Source organism: Diachasmimorpha longicaudata, chromosome 5, assembly GCF_034640455.1.
Source record: "Diachasmimorpha longicaudata isolate KC_UGA_2023 chromosome 5, iyDiaLong2, whole genome shotgun sequence".
Lineage (NCBI taxonomy): Eukaryota > Metazoa > Arthropoda > Insecta > Hymenoptera > Braconidae > Diachasmimorpha > Diachasmimorpha longicaudata.
The window spans coordinates 9,798,253-9,816,038 of record NC_087229.1 but is presented as its reverse complement, the minus strand read 5'-3'; the positions used below and the strand labels follow the sequence as shown (position 1 = coordinate 9,816,038).

The following is a 17,786-nucleotide window of genomic DNA, read 5'->3' as shown; positions in this document are numbered from 1 at the left end:
GGGGAAATAATCCCCGTGCCGAGCCACAAAGGCCACAGCTATATATCAAGGCATGTATTCCTAGAGCTCCAGGGTGGTATTGGTGTGAAAACTCAACATCTCAGGCGCCCGACTGACTGCGTTTTTGTGTTTTTTACTCCCTTACCACAACTAACTGGCAAAGTTCAACTTGTCCGTCCGACGGGTCTTTCCCATTAATCGCCTACGTTCTTCTACGTTGTTATAAACGTTACCAAGACGCGCCCTCCCTTGACCTTGAAATTTTATATTTTTTGGTGAGTACCGCTCGACAATTGCCCTTCCTTTACCCAGATCAAGTGATAATTTTGATAAATGTTTGATAACTGATTGCTCCTTTGTGCTTCAAGGTACACGAGACCAGTCAGTGAAATGGCGAAAAAAACATACGATCTGTTATTCAAACTACTTCTAATCGGTGATTCGGGCGTTGGAAAAACTTGTATATTATTCAGATTTTCTGATGATGCTTTTTCGACTACTTTTATCTCTACAATAGGTGAGTGTTCATTCATTATTGTGCCTTCACGTGACGTCCTCCTTGAAAAGTCCAAGTTTGATTTTTATGCTTTTGATATGCTGGAGATGTCCTGGGATCTTGGAGAATTGTGACTGAGATGTGGGGACCATTTTTGGGGGTGAAATAGTGACTCACTACTGGGGAAGTGATAGGTTAGAATCACCAGGAGTTTTGGTCTGTTGGTCTGGCGATGACCAGACGAATGCCTTTTTGGGAGTGGAAGTGTTTAATAATGGAGTCATGTGAATATCGTATGTTTCATGTGTCATTGTATTGACATTACTAGTGAATTATGATCAATATTTGATTTAGTATCTTCTGCCTTCGTGGGAAAAATTTGACTGCTGATTTTGGAATTTTTATTGCTGAATTTTGGTTGAAATGTGAGGAATATGTTTGAGGACGAAGTACACGTAGATCTGAGGGAGTGATAGGTTAGACTCATCAGGAATTTTGGCCTGTCGGCTTAGTGATGATCATTCGAATTCTTTTTTTGGGAATGCAAGTGTATGTGTATGCACCTCGTGTGTCATTGTATCAATGCTGGTATTGAATACTGATGATCACTCAATACTTCTTTTCTTCTTTCATTCCAGGAATTGATTTTAAGATCAAAACAGTTGAGCTCAGGGGTAAAAAAATCAAACTACAGATATGGTGAGTCATATTGTTAATTGAAAGAAATCATTAACTCTTATCATTAGTCAAGTCAATAGATGAATTGTTTGCTTTGGTATTTCTTTATCATTTAGATGACTAGTGACTAAAAATCAGTGACTACTACTTGAGTAATATTAAAAAATTAAATTCCTTGATCACATTAAAATGACAATTCGCTTGATGGAGTGCTTCCTGTTGATAGTATTGATGGTATTCTTATTTTCTGGCACAGGGACACAGCAGGACAGGAGCGTTTCCACACAATCACAACTTCGTACTACAGAGGGGCGATGGGGATTATGCTAGTTTACGATATTACGAATGAAAAGACCTTTGAGAATATCGTTAAATGGTTGAGAAACATAGATGAGGTACATTGGCTCAACAATTGAATGTTTTCCTTTTCATTTTATCCATCCACATTTTTAACTGGTGGAAAATTGATTTTAGCACGCGAATGAGGACGTCGAGAAGATGATTCTGGGGAACAAAAGTGATATGGAGGATAGGCGTGTTGTCAGTACTGAGAGGGGAGAGGCTGTGAGTTCCTATTTTGATTAAGTTATTACTTGGAATTCTAATATTTCCATTGTTCATGGATAATAGTTTCACTGTCCTCATTATGCCTCTAAGTAATAATATGGGGTATTTTGTCATTTGTCTGTGTCCTTGGAACTTTCAGATAGCAAGAGAGCACGGCATCAGATTCATGGAGACCTCAGCAAAGGCAAATATCAATATTGATCGTGCATTCAGCGAATTAGCTGAGGCTATTCTCGACAAAACCCATGGCAAAGAGCCCCAGGATGCGCCAGACCGTGTGACAGTCGATCGTAGAGTGGAAAGAAGTTCGAATCGCTGTTGTTAACTGTCTCTCCCTCACCCACAGTCTCTCTATCCTCTCGTGTTTTCATTATTTTCTTTTATATCCTTTATTTATTTTTGATTGAAAATAAGAAGAAACGTCTATATAAACTCGTGCCAGTTTTACTAGAATTTTTGTGATGAAAGCTTAATGCATATGTCATCTTATGTGGCTAGTTTAAACTTTATTTTGCATAAATATAATTAACCAAATGAAACATAAAAAAAAGTAACTCACTATTATGAAGAAACACTGCCCGATTGAGTAATTGATTACTTGTCGTTGGGGCGATATGAGTTCATGGTAAAATTCATGAATTAATGAGAAACAATCAAACGATTGTGATTGTGTGTCGATTATTGTAATAATGAGTGATAAGCAGTGCGAGGAAAGATCATTTTTAGGAGGCAGAGAGGTTCGTCTCTGTATATTCAGCAGAGAATCGATGAATCGTAATTACAAAGAGAAGACAAACTCTGAGTCGTCAATTTTAACATTTTTCATCGTATTTTGCTGATTACCTCAAGAACGGAGGATTTCAGGAGAAAAAGTCACCAGATATTTTTTGTAGTTCCTTAAATTTTCGACGAAAAGACGTTACGTCACAATTCATCCTAAACCCTCTCACTATGGAGATAGCTCGTCACTTTGTTCTCCTCAATTACCAGTTAACATATTGCATTCATGAACGATAAAAAAACTCCCAAAAATTGTACGATCTAGTCGAGCATTTGAGAAGTGTAATTGTGTCGCTCGAAAGCTTATTCGTTCAACGATGCAAGACCCATTATAAATCCGTCTATTCGTAAAATGCACAAAGAGTTCTGAAGAACAACAGGGAAAGCATTGAATATTCAAACTAAATAAAATTTACATACTTAACGTAACGAGTGATCGGCATTTTTATATATTATTTTCCACAGTGAAACAGCGTAATCGACTGGTTGAAAAATTCAACAGTGAAATAGAATGACGTGAATCTTATACCGCTGAAATGTAAAATCACATCACAATAAATATAATCTTACACAATTTTCCGTGATTATGTGGTTGTCTTTGAAACTATCATGAGCAAGATCAGTTATTTATGTTTCAACTTTTATTAATTATTTATTTATTTTAAAAAAATTTCGTTCCTTTATTTCTCATTGAATTCAATCATTTCTAATAAATCGTCTGAATGCGGAGGCGAATGCACCCTTTTGTTTCCCGTAATTTATTGTCATTAAGGAAAGACATTTCGCTCGGTTGATTTCGATAATAACATGTGATAACCCCGTTCACTCGTCGATGATTCACCAAGAGGCGCTGATTCATCACCAAATGGGCAAATCGGAGCAGTCGGAAGTAATGCACGGGCATTAAAAAAAATGATATCTTCGTATTTAGCCTGTGGTTTTTCCAGGAATGTCGCTCCGCCGGAAGAGAGTCGAAAGACCGCAGGCTAATGGGACAGGCTGATTTTGAAACACTCGTTATCGGTGTGAAAAATTTACACACAGTTATATCACTTCTGAAATGTGATGAAGGCGATGTTGTCGTATCCACCCTGACCGCGCTAGCGAAATTCGTTCGAAAATCGTTGGGGAATATCCCAGTTCTCGTTGAATACCAGGTTTTGGGGGATGTCCTGTTGCTCATTAGACATGAAGATTTCAGGATACGAAGGTTTTGAGCAAAATTTTATAAAATCAATTTTCTATAGAATTGATTGGAAAATACGCTCTTGATTTTTTTATGTTTAAAAAAGGACAGTTCCTAAGCAGAACCAGATGTAAAACTGATATCAGTGATAATTATCGTTCTTGCAAGGTCTGCTACGAGACTGCTCGCTGAAATGACAGTACTGGAATCCACTCGGACCATCATTCTGAGTGATGAGAAGGAGAAAAATCATCTACATCGGTTAATGAATATTCTTCATGACGAATCGGATGCTGCTGTGCAGGAAAACGTCTCAAAAATTGTGTGCAATTTTGCTGACGATATTTTCGGGGCCTGCCAAATTCTGAAAAGTCCACATTTGAAGAGTCTTCTGGTTGGTCTCCAATCAGCGGACCTTCATGTAACCAGAAATCATCTGGAGATACTCCAGAAACTCATGGCGAGTCCATTCGCGGCCGAAAGAATTTGCTCGTTGAAGGTTCGAAGTCATTTGAGAAAAATCTGGTGAATTTCCTTGACAAAGGGAATTTATTGGAGTTCGACTGAGTGTTTCACTAGTAAATTTCTTGAATTTTTTTTACTGAGCGCAGGAATTCTGTTTTGAATTATTTTATGACGTGGAATTTGATGAAGAAAGCGGAGCGATCCCCGAGATAGCTCTTTCCTTGATGAAAAATTTCTTAATCCGGAGGGAGAATGAGAAAATCCATCAGCAGTTTCGTGATTCCGAGGGATTGGAAAAACTTCTCGAAATGATTCGCGTAAGTCGCGGAGAATGAATAATTGTGACTGAGTTTTCACGGAAATCGAGTATTCCCACAGACTAGCGTTGGGGAGGAGCTTCATCTACCTGCTTTTGAATTACTGGCTGTCGCAACTGGGAATTACAAAACTGCGGAGTATGTCCATGCACTCATCAGTCATGAGGAAATTTCCGATTTTTTGAGCATGACTGATGTCATTGTTCTGCAGTTAATAGCCAATTTGTCGGCTGTACCTGACTTTAGGAAAGTAATAAATGTTTATACTCATTAAAATATAATTGCAGAAAAAATATTTCAATGAGATAAATCCATTTGTTATTATCGATACACCATAGTTATCATTTATAGATCCTCTACGACTTGGGAATAATTGAAATCATCTCAATGAATCTCAACACAGAATTAAATCCCGAAATAGTGAATCCCATTTGCTCAATCATCGAGAAGATCTGTCACTTGAGGCCTGCCATGAATGAATTAATTGAAAGGGATATGACCCATCGATTAATCGGTAATAATAACCGCAAAAGGCCTACGATAAATTTTAATACCAAAACCTCGTGCAAAAATCCCGCAGAAATTCTGAAAACGGAAGATATCGGTTGGCAGATGAAAGACAACGTGCTATTTGCGTTAAAAGAACTTGTATCACGGAATAACCGGAACGGCGAGTCCCTCGTCGACTCTAACGATCACTGGTCATTAATCAAAGTCGCGCAGGATCACAAGGTCCCGATGCACGTGAGACTGGGGTCTCTAAATGTCGTAAATGCCCTCATCTGCAGACCGAAACTGCGAAGGTTTTTCGTGCATTCGGCGATCGTAGAAATGCTGTCGAATTTTTTCGACGTAAGTCTCCATCATTGGCCTCACTCCTACATCGAGATAATGAGATTTTTTTCATTACTCTCAGAAGGATCGAATTGTTGATGAACTGGCAATAGGGAGCCTCTCGATACTGTCCCACCTCTTCGTCGAAGAGGAAGCGAGGCGGTTGTGCCTGAAAACAAATTTCCTGGGGAAGCTCTGCTCCCTGATCTGCACCGAATATCCCCTTCCTGTTCATTCCTGTGCTATCCAGTTGATCCAGCAGTTGTGCTCCGAGGAATTTATAGTCGATGAGTGCGTCAGGATTGGATATCTCCACGCGTAAGTATACACGGGGAAAAATTCCCTGTAAACAATCTGCAAATATGTCAACAGGATAAATTGTTTTTATGTTAGGAAAATATTCCACTTATTCAACTCAATACCAGAAATTCCCGACTTTAGTTTATTAAAGAATCATCAAGTTATGCGAGGTGTAATCCCCTCCTGGGAGACATGTCTGCAGACGATGCTATCAGGACATCTCCCACTGAAATTCGCTATCACAGGTCATCTGTCATTGCACGACATCACGAAGAACGGATTCTACGTCGAGAAGCGACATCGTCATACGTGAGAATTCCATCCAACCGCCGCAGTTGATACTTAAAAAAATATAATTACGTGAAAGCTCTGGAATTCACGGAGAGCGTTCCGTAAAGTTGACTGGACCTTCCGCAATTTTCATTAGACTTTCGATCAGATCCGATTTTTCTTCAGGTTTCCCTCGCTGAATGAATTATTGGCATCGAGATGTAGTCCGATACAATGTCTTTACACCATTAACTTCTGTAATGACACTCTGACTCCGCCCGGCGGCACCTCAGAGAGCTCTATTTATTGGACCGATACGTTCGAAGATGATCGCAGTAGCGGAATGTGCTTTTCCGAGACAGTTTCCATAATTTGTGAGGAGAAATTCGGACACTTGAAAGCTGATCCGCGCCTCTGTCAAAGCCTCGACATGTTTTTGCAGATTTTGCAGACCAATGAATCAGTTAACACGTAATACTATTGTTCTCCCTCTTTTTTTTACTCAGTGTGGCACCTCAATACATAGAAAACTACGCATACATAGAGATCTACCGAGTAAAGGGCTCAAGTTCATTCAAATGAATTGTCCTGATAATTAATTTTCATCTGCGCAGGGCTTTCTCCGATTCCCCCAGCGTAATAGACATCGGGAAGATTGAATCGAGGGCTAAACTACTCGGGAAGTTCGTCGCCCACAAATTATCCGATGTACATGACTCATCCGATGAGTGCATGACAGACAAATTGAAGAATCATCTTCAAGAGCTACGAGAGACCCTTGAAACGAGTATAATTCCCCTCGGGGAATTGCGATTCGGTTCGTACTTGGAAAGAGCTCTACTTTTCAAAGCCATCGCCGACAGGATTTGTCTGCCTGCTGCGCTGGTTCGTGGAGAGTACGGAAAGTCCTGGGTGGAGGTTGCCCTCCCCCAGTGTCATGAAGAGCCATCCAGGAACTGCCTGCCGACGAGACTGTTGCGCCCGAATTATATCGTGGACCTGATGGATCACCCGGGGGACCTCATTCATGTCGACAGCATTCGAGCGCGAAAATTTTATGAATATTCATGAACTCATAAACATTGCAATCGAGAATGAACTCAAGGATTTTATTTGAAAGAAAAATTAATCAAAGTCTCAATAAACTTACCTCTTCCATTCAAAGTAGAAAAGAAAGTGATTTATTCGCTGAATAATTACATAATTACGTGCAATATAATACAACAAAGTTTCTCACAAGCTGAAGTCAGTATTTATATAAAAATTGATATAAACATTATAAATAAACAGGTATAAATAGTCATACAGCTACTGAAATGGTGTAGTTTGTAGTTGTGCCGAGTTGTTATGTCTCATTTGGTTCTGTTGAGATTGTCTATTATCACCGAGTTTGGCGAGACCGAAGAAACTTTTATCAGCCTGAAACAACGTGTACCGCGCCGGACCAACTTCTTTCAAGACGACACGATCCCCCGATAACAGATACGTCACTTGAGCTGAGAAGCAAGATCTGCTTTTGTGGCCGTTCCCGGGGCTGTATACCTACGAAAAAAAGTCATTCATCATCTTTTCCTCAGCATAAAAATAACCAGACGCATTGTTCCACAATTCGAAGGAAGTTATTGAGGTCAGCTTTGTTACGAAGACCATCGGCTGGTGCCGTTGAACCCCGAGAAACTTTCCCATTTTTTGTCAATTAAAATGGAACAGAAAAATTCGATAGATAAATTTTTAGGAATCAATGAGAGAGAGTTGGGGGGGATTTCAAGGGACTACAAAATTTTGCAAAATGTGTACACGTTCGAGGTGGAGACGCCGCCATATTTACGGCCCCGGGTGGCATTTTAGCTGGGGCATTTTAGCAAAATGGCGGCTACGCCGGGTACACACTTCGTATTTTTGAACATTTTTCGAAATTATCCCTTGTGGGATACCCTCAACCCTCAACTCATTCACGATTTTTTTTTTGACGGATGAATACAAACCATGCATTGCAGAATCGGTTGTCCATTAACCAGCAAATGGAAGCCATTCTCATCATGCTCATCGAGATAATGGATCTGCGCATAAACGAGATAGAGGCCAGCCTCGTGAACAGTCAATTTACCGTCTCTGGCTAATGAGAAATATCGATTCATCCCGAGATCGTCCATCCAGTTGCTTCCCCGCCAAGCCTTGAAGACTCCCTCATTGTGCCTGGCGCGGCCGTTCCCGGTGTGCTCGTCGTCCCTGTGGAACATTGTGCTGTCCGCACCGTAATGGGCAGCGAAAATCTGACGAGATGGGCGAATGTGCCTGCGGGACATCCCCCGAATCTTCATTGCCTTCTTCATGTCAGACGCCTTCTGATGAAAAATCAATCAATCGAACTAATTTTAGTTTTGAAATTAAGATTTAGCGAATTGATTTACCTTTCGATGCGGCCTACGACGTCTGCTCCCATAATATTTCTTCGAAAAAATCGTGTCCCTAGAATTCAACCCCATCAAATTCCCATTGGTATCATTTTCACGACTTCGTAATAGTTCTGACTGAACACCTGGATGTTCTCCATTGATATTCAGTGTCTGTGATTCTTTAGAGATAAATCGTTTGGTCTTGGTGTGCTTGGAGTTCGCAGAATTCTCGTTTCCAGTTTCGTAGATTTCGTGGGGACTCGGAGGAATTTTCCCATCTTTTTCCGCGATTGGTTGCGATCGTGATGTTAGTGTAGTTTGATCGCTTCTTATTGATGACGGTGTTTCGTCATCGGTGGGGTAATTATTCTGATTTGCATCGTAGTTATTATCATAATTGTAGTCGTACTCGTCGATATCAGTGTCGTTGAAATCATCTTCGTCGGCGTACAACTGTTGATTATGGAATAAATAATGCGGAATTAATTAAGGATGTTAGTCAAAATGTTTTCTTTTGCATGAGATTATGAATCAAAAACTGCAGTTAATAAATTTGGAAAAATAAATATGTTAGTTTTGGGTCTCACCTGTTGTTCGAAGGCCTTGAACTCCTCCAAGAGATTAAGCTCCAGGATCTTCTTTTTCAGTGTTTCCAATTCCACTTTAATCCCGTCAATATTCCTTGTGTTATTCACAATCTTCTTAATCTTAACTGCCTCAACAGTTAGACACACAATTGCGAGACAAATTGCCAACAAACTCAGCATCGTCTGCCGATTTATTTTTAAACATCCCGGTGTCTTCCTCGGGAAACCCCGTTCAATGTCCGATTGTAATACGCTCAAATTTTCACGCGAAAAATTTAAAAATGCGCGAGTCGAATCGTCACTCGCCGATATTTTTTCATTTCTCTGACCCTTGACCCGCGCCTTACGGTCAACGGGAATAACGGAACTAATTTTCTCCATCATCCAGGGATTAAAAATTTTCGCACACTTCGATCGATCAATCACCTGAACTGTTTCTTAATAATCATTGGAAAAATCGCTAAAAATTTTTTTTTCACAAGTTTTGAATTTTCTTCGCAGCTGGCAAAAAATCACATTTTGGAATTCAACTGAGTGTCGATTTTTTAGAATAAAAATCGGAAAACATTCACGTGATCTCTCATGTGCGATTAGCTGGAAGATGCGTTCAACCGGCAACACGGACGAGTGTCGACTGATCCCGAGATAATTTCAGTATTTAGTCTTCGCTCTTGTACTGTCTTCTACCATCTCTCTCCACGGAACACGAAAATGCACGTACGTATCATGATTCAGTGGATAGGAGGGAGCAGAATGTTTTTTTCATCAAACGATCAGTACTTCAGGATCGACAGAGGGGACGAGCCATTTTCTTGACCAATTTTTTAAATTTTGGGGAAGATTTTTTGGATTTTAGAATCGTGGATTTCCATTTGCATTCCCTGAGGAAAAATATCTTACAATAATTTTCGCTGCGAAATTTTTCCTGAGGTTCTATTAAAAATAATATTCTCTTCGGTGATTTTCCTGAGACTTTCCATAATTTTGTGAGCGATTTTTTAGAGAAACTATTGTCGGATAGAATTAATACAGTTTCTCTGCTGAAATATTTTTCACAGACTTAAAAAATTCGCGGTAAACTTCGCACTAAAGAATTGCTGTCAATCGTCGACCATTGTAAAAAAAACCAGGGAATTTTTTTCATGGCCGAGGTTTTAGGAATGCCCCTCGGCTGCGGCCTAGACCAAACTGTTTTCATTTTTCAAATATTTACTCAGAATATCTCTACATTATCGTAATGGATTTTCCAGATGTTATCAGCTGTGTCGCATCAACTAATTGGGATGTCAGAAGTCAAGAAACAGTGCATCGAGAGGAAAAAGAAACTGATAAATAAGATTCTGCTTTGATAGTCCCGAGATACTTTGCTTTGCGAACAACAAAAAATTCCTATACTTAAAAAAATATTCGCGATTGGAGAACAGTGAAGTACCTGCGATTTGGAGATTGCAATTGTGAACACATAAAGAGCAATACTAACGATGTAGTTGGTGGAATACTTGACTTTGAAGCGAAATTATGATTTCCCGGAATAAGGCCAGTTGCCCCTCGCCCACATGCGCTTATTAAATACATTTAGTTATAATTAGTCATGCCATGTGTACTCGAGTAACTCGTGAATGATGTCAAATGCCAATCGTGTCATATTATCAGTTCCCACGGTAGGAGTTTAGGAGAAATAACAAATCACAGCGGATTGAGTTGCATTATCAAAATATTTTATCGATGATTGAGGCGAGTGGGGATGACATACGGCGAATATGGCATATGGTTTCGTTGACGAAGGCGTGTCAATTTTTATTCGTAGAAGTTTCATAGCGTGGAATTGGTACAATCACCATTCATTAAATCTCCCTGACAATGAGAATTTTGAAGACCCAAAGAGAATTGTTCATTTTATTGAGAAATTTCGCGCGACGGAATTTCTTGAGAAATCCTAGGAAATTATCAATTTATATTGATCTTTTACTGGAGTTGAGTTAACTGATGATAATGGCATCACAATGACGCAATAAAAATAAATAAATACTGCATGACCTTATCACAAGTGATGTTGGAACTTATCAATTTGACGGCGTAGAAACCATAAATACGAAAGTACATTTCGAGAATAATTGAACAAAAGAAATATTTCGCGAGTTGAGTCATCATGCTCTGAGGACAGCTGCAAGGCTGTCTTCTACTTATCCCATTGCCAATAATTTGAGATAATTGCAGAAGCTGACTCGATCCTAGTGGGATATGCCGTCCCAACGGGAACGGGCCCGCAAATTTATTAAAATTTCCTGAATTTATTATTTCCAATTGTATTTGTTAAAAATAATTAAATTTCGCAGTGAAGGGAGATCATTAGATAAATCAGTTAACATCTCCAAATCTCAACACACTGTTAAATGGATTTTTAAAATGATATAGACCAGTCTACATCAGCAGACTTTTTTCTAAAATAATTAGTGTAATTTTTTCGCGTGTGTACACATATAATTGTCGATTTTTAGTGGAGTTCTATCTCCAAAAATAAACAATTAAATATTCTGTCCTTGAGAAACGAGTTTCGTAGGTATATTACAGGTTTGTCCCGAAATCTGGAATGACCCACTTGTTGGTCTTCCGAGGAGATAATGGTGTCTAGCTTAATGGTTTCACACACAAAAAAATTCAATAAAAAATCATGATATCGCCAGTCAATCCGATTGAGATATTTTTTGCAGAAATTTAAAGGCTCAAGTTTTCCAGTTTTTTTCCTCCATTTTCTAAATGAATTTCTACAGAAAAATCGAAGATCAATAGAATGTTCGATCGAGTTCTCAATTTTTTTGTTCGCCCGTAGAATACCTCAATCGATCTCTTCGTTATATATCAACCCTTTTATTTTTTCTGTTCCATCTCCAGCAGAACCGAAGATTGGAAGGATCTATAAATACTAGAAAATGCGAGGCATGTTTCGTCTTATTCCTTTCTCAAAGAATCTAAAATTAAAGAGAACTCGAATAAAAAGCCACTGACAAACAGATGCATGTGCAGCTTGCACATGGCGAAATAATCGCAATGCAGAAGCACCACCCAAACAACGGAACTCTTCGTTCCCTCTCCTTCTTCTCTATTTTTCGGAGTCTGACCATTTTTTTATTGCATAAAGTTATGAAATATAGCAGTTGGATGACGCTATTTTTTTATTCAAGAACGTGTTCATCGAAAAACTTGGAAAAAAAAATCATAGTAAACTCCAGGGCCAGAGGGCGAAAAAACCGAAAGATGTTCAAGATTTCGATGAGTCCTATCAGGAGATTTCTAAGGGACTCTATTGTCTGCGCCAATCGGGTCAGGGCAAACTACTGCCACCTTTGGATCCTCTTTGTATCGTTTACTGGGAAAAAAAATTGTCCAACGTTCGTTTACCTGAGACAAGCATTTATTTTTGAAAAATCGTATTTCTCTGGTTGAGTCATCTCTTGTCAGATTAAGTTCCAATCGTGGCAGTCGCGTTGTTCTAGAGGATGACTCTGTTGCACCTGAATGAACTCATCCAGTGATTAATCATGTTCCTTTGATTTCACCTGGAATTATAAAAATTATCCTTATAATTGAAATATAATAAAAATTTCCTGGAAATTCCTTTAAAAAATCATCGCAGGGAACCAAAAATGGAGGGAATATCGAGTAGAGATCTAGGGATTTATGAGCAAGTCCAATAAAAACCCAATGGAATGCTCAGGGAAATTGTCTGGGATTTCTCGTGAACTGTCTGCATTCGCGGTTTAAAATCAAAATGAAATATATCGATTGGCGAATGGGGGAAGGAATGATCGAGCGATGATCTAGGGATTTATAAGCGAGACGCGTTGGCAGAGTGAAGCCCCCAAACACAACAAAGGCATTTCTCACATCCAAAGTTGCGGGTGTGTGGAGTGGACTGGAGGACAGGGCATATTGGCGGGGTAACCGTTCGGTCGGTGGGGCCGACCGGAGTTGTGCGAACGCTCTCTTCACGAGGTAAACTAAAGCGTATAGGACAGTCCCCGGGGATCAGCGAGAAACCGGCCACGACGGGTAAACAAAAGAGATGGACCGCCTTGTGAGCGTCCCGACGACAACCTGAAATAAGTGAGAAAACCGTTGGGACCTAGTCCTTTCTTCGTGACTCGATAATTCATCGATTTGTTGGGAGGAGCGAGAGGAAACAACTGAGAGGAATATTAATTCATTTCTCTTTTTGGAGAGTCAAGTGTGGAGGATGGCTCGACGTGGTGAGTTTTCTTTGCTTGTTTTTGGGAGAATAACTGGAAGATTCGGGATTCTTTGAGGGGCCCTATGAGGGGGCTGTCAAGGGCGGATAACAGTAGATTTTTCCAAATACTTATTTTACGACTGAGAGTGAGAGAAAGTGGACGAAATTTGTTAAATGAAAGTCTGAGTATCCGAGGGATTTTTTATGGACTTGGACCCTTTTGTTATGCATTTCTTCTTGAGGGCTTCTATATTCTTTTTTTGCTTTTTTTGAAGCCACAGAATCGCATCTATTTCAGACTTCCAAAAGCAAAAATTAAAAAAAAAACTTTGCTACTGATGAAACTAAAAGACCTTTCATCCTATTCTGTCTAGACTTTTATATAAAAAATCCCAGTGTATCCTTGAAGAAATTCTATTGCATTTCTCCTGGAATTTCATGAGCAGATCTTCATACTCATCAACCTTCATGCCAACTTCCCATTCATATCCCACAATTTACACCTCGGACACGAGATCCTATGAATGGCTCTGCATTCTTAGAAAAACTCCAAGTACAACAAATCCCTTCCCCCCTCAATTCACATTTCAAGTTATCTCTGCTACAATTCCGGTCAAATGCAATCAGATACAGTGATACACTTATTCGTACTCCACCTCTACTCCGAATGTTTTCGCTTCCCTCCGGAATGCAGCTTAACGATATTGCAGTTTGATTTTTTTTGCTCTTGAGTCTGTGAACACGTGAACTAGCTAACTAAATGCCCTGACTTTTTTCGTTTTCATTCAGTTGTCGCGTTATTCCCGAGCTGAGCAGACCAGCCAGCGCCCTTCCTCTCATTTCCGATCTCCTTCGGTACAATGAGAGACAACAAATACATTTCTCCAGCCAAGTCTCATTTGGATAAAAAAAAGCAAGTTGAAAATTATGGGAAGGGGAGCATCTACTGCTGAGATGATCCAAGAGGAATCGCGAGGGCCCCCTGTAGCAGACATTTCATTGCAGTCAATTATTTTCAAATTCAAATCCAACAATTGTTTTTTGATAATTCTTCACTTGCGATTTTTTGGTTCAATCGAGAATTTCTTGAAGATCTGTATGTCTTTCTTCTAGTGTATCGACTCAGTGTGAGGTACAAGTGATACGAGAAAATTTGGACAAAATGGTGTATTTTTTCAGATTTCCAGAGTGGATAATCCCGCCCGGAAGCGATAAACTTTCGTCGATAAGTGATAAGAATTTTTTGTTGAGAGCATGGAGAAAAAATTAAGGAGAGAGACGTCGATTACAATCGCCGATACTGTGGATACTAAAGCGGGAAAAGTGTTTGAGTACAATGTAAACATGAGCGTCTCCTTATCGAACAGCAAGAGATCAAAGATTTTCCAAAGAACCCAGAGTTTAGTTATTGTTTTAATGACTGTTGCATTTTTTTTACTGTTTTCACAACTCAGGAGGGAGATGCGGGATCTGGAGGCACAGGTGAGGGAGCTCTTAGGGGTGAGATGAGCGGGGTAAAATGGCCATTTGATATTTACATTTAATTCAGTAAAATTTTGATTAATTTCCAAAGAATTTCCATGGAACGGGGAGCAACTCATTAATTTATTTCGGAGTGGTTCATTTGCAGAACAAAATTCAAGTACCCATTTTGCCCCAACTCTTCGTTCTAAGGGCACTATAAAATAGGTGGTTGCAGTTTACGATATTTTAAATTAAAATATGAAGAAATAATTCAAAATTTTAAATTTTCGGCGATTGAGAATGCCAGCTAGCGAAAATGTTATCATGTAATTGGCATTAGATCACTGTTATGACATACTACTCTAAATACTTTATCTTCTGCCACTTCTGAGCTAAGCACGTTCACAGATAAACCCTCTATGGTATGACGTGATATTGCAAGTAGGTATGTGGCGAAAAAAAGTCAAATAAAAAAATAAGTTTACAAATAAAAGTAGATAATGCTACTGCCATCACATTGTGCTTTGAAATCACCTGGATGAGTCATTACAGTTCCAGTGATGAGTAACAGACTGAATTTCCACGAGATGAATAGATAACTATGGCGAGAATTATTCCACGATTTGTAAAATGACTAATTTAGCAATTGAAATATGTAAACACTATCTCAACATATATATGTTCGGACTTGTAGATGGTGTTCAGTGATATTTATCCGAAACAAAAGACAATTGATAAGTTAATCTTTGTCTCTATTACCCACCAAACATTATCTAAATTGATTTTTCTGATCGATTTTTATCTCTAATTTCCAATGAGGCCCTTGGTAAAGCTAGAAAAAGAAAGAGGAGCCATTTACTAATTTAATAAATTAGTAAAACCTTCAGATATTACGGGGGGTCTTAGAAAGCTACTTTCTTCTATTTACATTCACTGACGAAATTAGCGCTATGATCGACTCTCCATTAGCCCTAACGATAATCAACAATTGAATTTCAGATGAATTCAATGAATTCGAACCTGGTGATTCTAATGCTGCGATGTGAGAGACTAAACAGGATAAATCGCATGAACCACCGTAAGCTCCAGGCGATCCTTGCAGAGGCGCCTGCCAAACCCATCGTCGAGTCTAATTATAATAACGACGAATTAAAAAGGAGTGACGAGGATCACTCCGCGGACGGTACAAACGAACGGCATCTGGGAAGATTTACAAGATCGCTTGTCATGTTTGACAATGATAATGTTACCCAGGTTGCTACAGTCAGTGATAATCAGGGAGTTTGGAGTGATGCACGTGAGGGTCGCGCTAAGAGGGAGGAGGTCAGAGGTAAACAACGAAGAAAGATCAAACGGAGGCCTAAACGCAGTCGCAGGCGATTGGGTACACTTGGACGATTATTGTTGTTAATATTATGATTGAATCCATGATTAAATTGAGACAGATTAATTGGAATATGGCATCAATTTTTTTTTGCTGAAAGAAATCATTTATTTATCACTCATTTTCTTTTAATTTTCAGAAATGGAACAAGAGGTCATTTTTGTCTTTAATTTAGTATTCACATTCAGCAAATAAAGTATTTCATGCGAAATTCCAATAGATCGGGTGCGAAGAAACATGCAAAAACTAGAAAATTCTATCTGACTTCTGGTGAAGTTTTTCAGCGAAATTTCCTCGTTCCTGATAGTATAAATTTTGTGTGACTAACCGCTTGAGAAATTTGCTTGCTTGACTAATCACCGAAGTGTCGAACAGTAGTTCTATTTCTTAATTTGTTTTGTCTTTTCAATTGGAGGTCCCTTGGTGGCTACGTTTGTCGGTGCTGTGCCTGAGCAACACGTCACGGATACAGGTAGTTGTACTTGAAAATAAATTAAGCTGGGAGACGACGTTCTCGTTAGTTATGGATTTATCTGGATATTGAGTAGCTTCATTTTTATCTCTCGAGCTCGAGAAATTTATTTAAAATTCTTACTCAGTGTACATTGGTCCTTGGGTGAAACGCAACGAGACTCGATATGGTTTCAATAAATTCCATCTGGTAGAGGACAAACGATCCATTGAAGTCACCGCCAATGGACTGTACATGATCTCAGCTCAAGTGAGTAAGAACTCCATATATTTACTCTCTTTGTCCCTTCAATTTTGTCGATGGAAGTGAAAAAATTATGGGAAAAGCTAGTTCTTTGAACTGAATTTCAAATAAACTAAAAATCTAGATTTTTTATTTTACTTCCTTTGAATCTTGACTGTTCTATTGATTTTTTAAAACCTGGAATTAATAAAAATATAATGGGTCGACAGATTTACTACTACGGGGAAAAAACTCATTACTCTTACTGGATATTACTGAGCTCCGAGGGTTCGTCCACGACGAGGAAAGTTATAAAATGTGCAACTGTGTCAGCTGTGTCTGCCACTGAAGCTTCCTGCCACACTAGTGTTATTTTACCGCTGAGGCGAGGTGACAGGCTGCACATACAGCAGCAAGAACGTAATCGGTAATTTATAAACAATATAATTATCACAAATTCAATAGGAAAAGGCAAAACTAAATATACGTAGTGAGATAGAATAATTTTATTTAATGATCGTCGAGAATCCGTTTACTTAATCAATTGCAAAAAAATTTGTTTGAATAGAATGTTTTGTTTTCAGGCTAATCAACCTCAGGGAGGGCCACAGCTATGTCCAGGTGATGCTTCTGTCCAACGATCAGCAGAAGAGAAGATTGACCACATGATACCAACTAGTCCTTTCATCATCATAAGCATTTCGTTATTTTTCTTATTCTAAAGAATTTGCCTTCTATAACTAGGGAAGTATGAGCCGAGGGTTACCTGACCGATTGGCAACGATTTCATATTTTAGTGGATAAAAAATGAACGAGGTATGGAGACCAAGTCAGTGGGATTGAAAATAACGCACAGATGAATGATGAAATAGAAAAGGGACATTTCTATTGAGCCTAGTGACGACAGGCGTCTACTTCACTGTTTGGAAAATCACCAAGTACGGGTCACCTTACCTTAAGTTCAGTCGTTGTCGGCCATTACGCATGAGCTCTATTGTGATTACCTCGTTATAAATAGGAAGTTTAAGTCATTGTTTCATTGTAAACTTTCTACATCTTATGACAACTCAAGTATTAAGACTGTCGCGAGCCCAAAAGGATCAAACAATCTCTACGTCATACTTTTCTTTTAAAAAAAGC

At 39.0% G+C, this 17,786-nt stretch overlaps 4 protein-coding genes across 11 annotated transcripts; 3 read left to right on the top strand and 1 right to left on the bottom strand.

The window, feature by feature from the left end:
* Positions 1 to 48: 48 nt before the first annotated feature.
* Positions 49 to 3,095, top strand: LOC135162280 (ras-related protein Rab-10). The gene is made up of 6 exons (XM_064120541.1): positions 49 to 275; positions 369 to 517; positions 1,135 to 1,195; positions 1,431 to 1,569; positions 1,649 to 1,738; positions 1,881 to 3,095. The coding sequence occupies exons 2-6, from the start codon at positions 391 to 393 to the stop codon at positions 2,064 to 2,066; spliced, it is 603 nt and encodes a 200-aa protein (XP_063976611.1). The 5' UTR covers positions 49 to 275; positions 369 to 390; the 3' UTR covers positions 2,067 to 3,095.
* A 136-nt stretch (positions 3,096 to 3,231) lies between these two features.
* On the top strand, positions 3,232 to 7,047 carry LOC135162266 (armadillo repeat-containing protein 3). The gene is made up of 11 exons (XM_064120507.1): positions 3,232 to 3,410; positions 3,469 to 3,731; positions 3,876 to 4,206; positions 4,319 to 4,489; positions 4,551 to 4,739; positions 4,841 to 5,003; positions 5,070 to 5,341; positions 5,409 to 5,641; positions 5,765 to 5,932; positions 6,080 to 6,364; positions 6,508 to 7,047. The coding sequence occupies exons 1-11, from the start codon at positions 3,354 to 3,356 to the stop codon at positions 6,962 to 6,964; spliced, it is 2,589 nt and encodes an 862-aa protein (XP_063976577.1). The 5' UTR covers positions 3,232 to 3,353; the 3' UTR covers positions 6,965 to 7,047.
* LOC135162268 (protein eiger) lies at positions 7,029 to 9,560 on the bottom strand. 2 transcript variants are annotated; one of them, XM_064120510.1, is made up of 4 exons: positions 8,877 to 9,560; positions 8,305 to 8,742; positions 7,879 to 8,235; positions 7,029 to 7,435 (listed from the first exon to the last, which is right to left on the bottom strand). In XM_064120510.1, exons 1-4 carry the CDS (start codon positions 9,258 to 9,260, stop codon positions 7,202 to 7,204), a joined length of 1,413 nt encoding a protein of 470 aa, XP_063976580.1. In that variant the 5' UTR covers positions 9,261 to 9,560; the 3' UTR covers positions 7,029 to 7,201. The 2 variants fall into 2 exon arrangements, with proteins under 2 accessions (XP_063976580.1, XP_063976579.1); XM_064120509.1 differs by having other exon boundaries at positions 7,879 to 8,238; positions 8,877 to 9,555.
* Positions 9,561 to 12,106: 2,546 nt separating this feature from the next.
* LOC135162275 (uncharacterized) lies at positions 12,107 to 17,779 on the top strand. 7 transcript variants are annotated; one of them, XM_064120525.1, is made up of 7 exons: positions 12,107 to 13,123; positions 14,284 to 14,586; positions 15,568 to 15,952; positions 16,368 to 16,427; positions 16,552 to 16,673; positions 16,877 to 17,073; positions 17,231 to 17,778. In XM_064120525.1, the coding sequence occupies exons 2-7, from the start codon at positions 14,359 to 14,361 to the stop codon at positions 17,313 to 17,315; spliced, it is 1,077 nt and encodes a 358-aa protein (XP_063976595.1). In that variant the 5' UTR covers positions 12,107 to 13,123; positions 14,284 to 14,358; the 3' UTR covers positions 17,316 to 17,778. The 7 variants fall into 7 exon arrangements, with proteins under 7 accessions (XP_063976595.1, XP_063976600.1, XP_063976599.1 ...); XM_064120530.1 differs by having other exon boundaries at positions 12,109 to 13,123; positions 15,568 to 15,898; XM_064120529.1 differs by having other exon boundaries at positions 12,113 to 13,123; positions 16,368 to 16,424; positions 17,231 to 17,777.
* Positions 17,780 to 17,786: the final 7 nt, after the last annotated feature.

Bases quoted from the DNA above. Each gene is read 5' to 3' on its own strand.
- LOC135162280 (XM_064120541.1), top strand. From the start codon at position 391: ATGGCGAAAAAAACATACGATCTGTTATTCAAACTACTTCTAATCGGT. The intron at 518-1,134 runs GTGAGTGTTCAT...CTTTCATTCCAG, and splicing joins TACTTTTATCTCTACAATAG to GAATTGATTTTAAGATCAAA. The intron at 1,739-1,880 runs GTGAGTTCCTAT...TGGAACTTTCAG, and splicing joins GTACTGAGAGGGGAGAGGCT to ATAGCAAGAGAGCACGGCAT.
- LOC135162266 (XM_064120507.1), top strand. From the start codon at position 3,354: ATGATTCACCAAGAGGCGCTGATTCATCACCAAATGGGCAAATCGGAG. The intron at 3,732-3,875 runs GTTTTGAGCAAA...CGTTCTTGCAAG, and splicing joins GAAGATTTCAGGATACGAAG to GTCTGCTACGAGACTGCTCG. The intron at 5,933-6,079 runs GTGAGAATTCCA...ATTTTTCTTCAG, and splicing joins GAGAAGCGACATCGTCATAC to GTTTCCCTCGCTGAATGAAT.
- LOC135162268 (XM_064120509.1), bottom strand. From the start codon at position 9,260: ATGATGGAGAAAATTAGTTCCGTTATTCCCGTTGACCGTAAGGCGCGG. The intron at 8,743-8,876 runs GTGAGACCCAAA...CATAATCAACAG, and splicing joins TCAAGGCCTTCGAACAACAG to TTGTACGCCGACGAAGATGA. The intron at 8,239-8,304 runs GTAAATCAATTC...ATTTTTCATCAG, and splicing joins GTCGTAGGCCGCATCGAAAG to AAGGCGTCTGACATGAAGAA.
- LOC135162275 (XM_064120527.1), top strand. From the start codon at position 14,359: ATGGAGAAAAAATTAAGGAGAGAGACGTCGATTACAATCGCCGATACT. The intron at 16,428-16,551 runs GTTGTACTTGAA...ATTCTTACTCAG, and splicing joins ACACGTCACGGATACAGGTA to TGTACATTGGTCCTTGGGTG. The intron at 16,674-16,876 runs GTGAGTAAGAAC...ATGGGTCGACAG, and splicing joins TGTACATGATCTCAGCTCAA to ATTTACTACTACGGGGAAAA.